At 37.5% G+C, this 3,853-nt stretch overlaps 1 protein-coding gene and 1 non-coding gene across 2 annotated transcripts; one reads left to right on the top strand and one right to left on the bottom strand.

The window, feature by feature from the left end:
* Positions 1 to 224: 224 nt before the first annotated feature.
* LOC139886775 (small nucleolar RNA R71) lies at positions 225 to 331 on the bottom strand. Its single transcript, XR_011772641.1, has one exon. It is a non-coding gene; the product is annotated as a small nucleolar RNA R71 (small nucleolar RNA).
* Positions 332 to 1,986: 1,655 nt separating this feature from the next.
* Positions 1,987 to 2,502, top strand: LOC139901574 (uncharacterized). Its single transcript, XM_071884270.1, has one exon. The coding sequence runs from the start codon at positions 1,987 to 1,989 to the stop codon at positions 2,500 to 2,502; it is 516 nt and encodes a 171-aa protein (XP_071740371.1).
* Positions 2,503 to 3,853: the final 1,351 nt, after the last annotated feature.

Below are 3,853 nucleotides of genomic sequence, written 5' to 3'. Positions count from 1 at the left end.
CAGATGAAAATACGTTCGAGTATATTCAACACTTTAATTAGCTTTGTGATATTTACAAAACCAAAGACGTCACCGATGACGCTTTCAAGTTAAGGGCATTCCCCTTTACACTTTAAGGAGACGCAGAAGCTTGGATGCAAAATTTACCATCCGATTCCATAAGAACTTTTCAAGAGCTAACAAACGAGTTTATCAATCATTTCTTTCCACCGTCCAAAGTAGAGCGATTAAGAATGGAGATTAATGGGTTCACCCAATGGGGTGATGAGAGTTTATATGATGCATGGGTTAGATTCAAGAAGTTACTAAGAGCTTGTCCACTGCATGATATGACAAAGAAGGAATACCTTAATACATTTTATCGCGGTTGTAACATGCCAACAAAGCGGCATCTTTATTCTTCATCCGGTGGGGTATTTACGTACAAATAACCAAATGCTGCCGAAGTTATGTTAGAAGATATCTCGGTCAAAACATATGAATGGGTACCTTCACCACGAGATTTAGCAAGGACGAATGTAGCACAAGTCGAGAGTGAAAATGGACAAGTGACGCTTGCAAGCTTGAACAATCAATTTCAAACATTCGGGAAGGAGTTGAAAAAGATTCAACAAACAGTAGTTGCAATGTAAGTTGGTTGTCAAAGATGCGAGGGTCCACATCTCACAAAGAATTGTCCTCAAATTACTCAATGCAATCATGTTGATCTAGATGACATTCCCATGAATTCGAATACTCATGTGAACTATGTGAGTAATCAAAACTACCAACAGGGAGGGTCATCTAATCAAAGCTACTACAATCCTAGCTAAAAACAAGTGTCATTCAACAACCAAACCAATACACCACCCAGATTTACAAACCAAAACCGAAACCAAAGTTATAACAACAACTACAACCAAAACCGAAACAACAATTCCCAATACCAAAACCAACAACCTTACAACAACCAACCTTATAACAACCAAAGCAATTCAAATTATCAAAATAACCAAGGTTACAATCAACAACCTCAACAAAACATTCAACAATCCCAACCTTCAAAAGGCTTAGAAGAAATAATGCAAAACTACATCAAGAAGGTAGAATCGGCCGAAGATTTCCTAATGAAATAAAATGAGCTCTTGAAGCAACAACTCTGAAACCAACAAGCCTCATTCCAAAACCTTGAGAGCACCGTTGGAAGAATCTCAAATCAAGTTGCCGAAAGACCACAAGGAACTTTACCTTCAAACACCCATGTTAACCCGAATAATTACAACAATAACCGAAACAACCAACACAACCAACAAAATCACCAAACTAACACGAGAGTTATTCCTATCGAGAGCAACATTACTAATCCAAACCAAAGTCAAGCAAGTTCATCGAATCATACCAATACTTATGCTCAAGTGAACTCAATTGATTCAATCATAGAAGATAAACCCAAATATCCTCAAGTTTTCAAGCTCGACGTTGAAGAAGATGAGTTTGATTTTGATGACGCGCTGGAGATTGATACTATCGATTATGGGGTATTCAAGTTTTCGGAAGATTCGAACGATGCAACATTCATTCCCTATCAAGTTAGAAGTGTAATGTCCATGGAGGCTACCGAGTTGACATATGAGGAGTTAAGAGATGAATTTGGGCAAATTAAGTTGGGAAAGGTTGAGAAAGAGCAAAAGATTGAAACTTTATTTAATAAAAAGGAGCAAACGAACGAAGTCGAGGTTCTTGCTACATCAACCAAGGAGAAAAATGAGAGATCGGTCTCAAATCTTCAATCATCGCCTCCTACACATCTAAATGATGTGGATTGTAAGTCAACTTTAAACGAAAATGAAAATATTTATGTTAAACTCCCTTTGGCGGATATGCCCCAACTATGGGAAATTTTTAAAGACACTCATGGCCAAAAAGGGAGATGTTGAGCAAGCATCCACCGCTTTCTTGAAAAAGGAGTGTGATGGTATTTTAAAGAAATGTAACCTACCACCAAAAATGGGTGATCCCGGACCTTTTCTTATTCCATGCAATGTGAACGGGTCGGAGATGCTTACATCTTTATCCGACTCGGGGGCAAGTATTAATTTCATGCCCTACTCCGTTTACAAAAGGTTAGGCCTAGGTGATCTTTCACCCACCACAATGGGAGTTAAACTAATTGATCAATCAATTAACTCCAGTGTGGGTATTGTCGAGGACTTAATTGTTGAGGTAGGGGACATGGAATTCCCTATTGACTTTGTTATTATTGACATAAAGGAAGACCCGGTTGTACCACTTGTTTTGGGAAGACCATTCTTAGCAACTGCGGGTTCTTTCTTTGACTTTAGAACTGGGAAATTGACCCTTCAGGATAAAGGAAAATGCATGAGCATAAAAATAAAACGTGTTAAGACACCATCAATACCATTGACTACGCCACAAGTTGTTGCTAGTATGCAATGCATCACAAGCACAAGACAAGTTGGTTCACCAACAAAAGGTAGTGGGGGTTTGACCAAGGGAATTTAAGGTAAATCCAAGGATCAAAACGACATAGTTGACAAGTCCATGCGAAAGTTATTTGGGCGGGTGTATAGGGCTTCATCCAAAAAGGATGAACACTTGAGAAAACGCCTAGTATCAAACTTGTCAAGACATGAGAAAGTCAAACTTAAAGAGTTAATCAACGAAATCAAGGTAATGAATGATTGGTTAATGTCAATGTTGAATGATGGTGGTAATGAAAATGTTTCCCTAAGTTCAAAGGGAAGGGAAGTTTACCACCCCGGGATTAGTTGAAATCTCAAGGGGATGAGAGTCGGGTGATAGACTCGTTACAATCTTTCCACAATTGTGTAGATAATTTCTTTTAGTTGCATTTTGTTAAAATTGTTTGATATTCCTTTTCTTAGTTGCATTTTTATGTTTTTGTATTGCATGCATATGGGTAAAACTGAAAAAATACCAAAAATAGTTTGTTACTTGGTCAAAATGAACTTTAAAATGAGAAAACTGCAATCAGGTACAAAAGCGGCGCTTTTGTCCTAGGAGCGGTGCTTTTCGCTCAGCAAGAGCGACGCTCCTGTCTTAAGTGCGGCGCTTTAACCTGTGTTTTGGAACAAATTTTGGTCAGTAGCCAAGAGCGACGCTTTTATACAAAAGCGACGCTTTTTAAATCGCCAAGAGCGACGCTTTTCCTTCAAAAGTGACACTTTTTATCTTGTCAAAAGCGGCACTTCTTGTTGAAAAGCGGCGCTTTTGCGTCTGCTACTTAAACAATTCTGCACGACCCAAACCTCACTTTTTCACATCCAACTTCAATTTTCTCTCTAATAGCGGCGCATCCATCACCCTAATCGACCTAGATCGACCCAAAACTTCAAATTTCATCAACTTTCTTGCAAATCTTCAGCATATAACATGGAAAAAGTAAGAATCTATCATTTTAATTTGTTCTTTAACATGATTTGGATGATTTTTACTCTTTTTCTATTTAAGCTTAATTAGTAGATTTTGCTTGATATATGATGTTATTGGTCTAATTGTTGATGAATCTAGACTACATTGTTGATTATTAACATGATTTGCATGATTAGTTACATCGATTACAACTTTGGAATTCTAGGGTTCATCCAATTTGGGGGTTTTTGATTTTGAGCCAAATTGGAGTGTTAATTGATGTTGTTTATGCTTAATTGTTAGTCTACCATGATTATCTTGCTTTTAATCCGTCTTTCATGCTTGTATGAATTGAAATTGAAAATTAGGGTTCATAAGCTAGGGATTTGACTTGGTTTGACCAATTTGAGAATGTGATTAGTGATAATGTGCTTGTTTGCGGTATATTTATGTTATAACATGAAGGATTGATATGATTTGA

This window comes from Rutidosis leptorrhynchoides, chromosome 1 (assembly GCF_046630445.1).
Source record: "Rutidosis leptorrhynchoides isolate AG116_Rl617_1_P2 chromosome 1, CSIRO_AGI_Rlap_v1, whole genome shotgun sequence".
Classification (NCBI taxonomy): domain Eukaryota; kingdom Viridiplantae; phylum Streptophyta; class Magnoliopsida; order Asterales; family Asteraceae; genus Rutidosis; species Rutidosis leptorrhynchoides.
Note: the sequence above shows the minus strand (reverse complement) of the source record. Positions and strands in the feature narration are given on the sequence as shown.

Bases quoted from the DNA above. Each gene is read 5' to 3' on its own strand.
- LOC139901574 (XM_071884270.1), top strand. From the start codon at position 1,987: ATGGGTGATCCCGGACCTTTTCTTATTCCATGCAATGTGAACGGGTCG.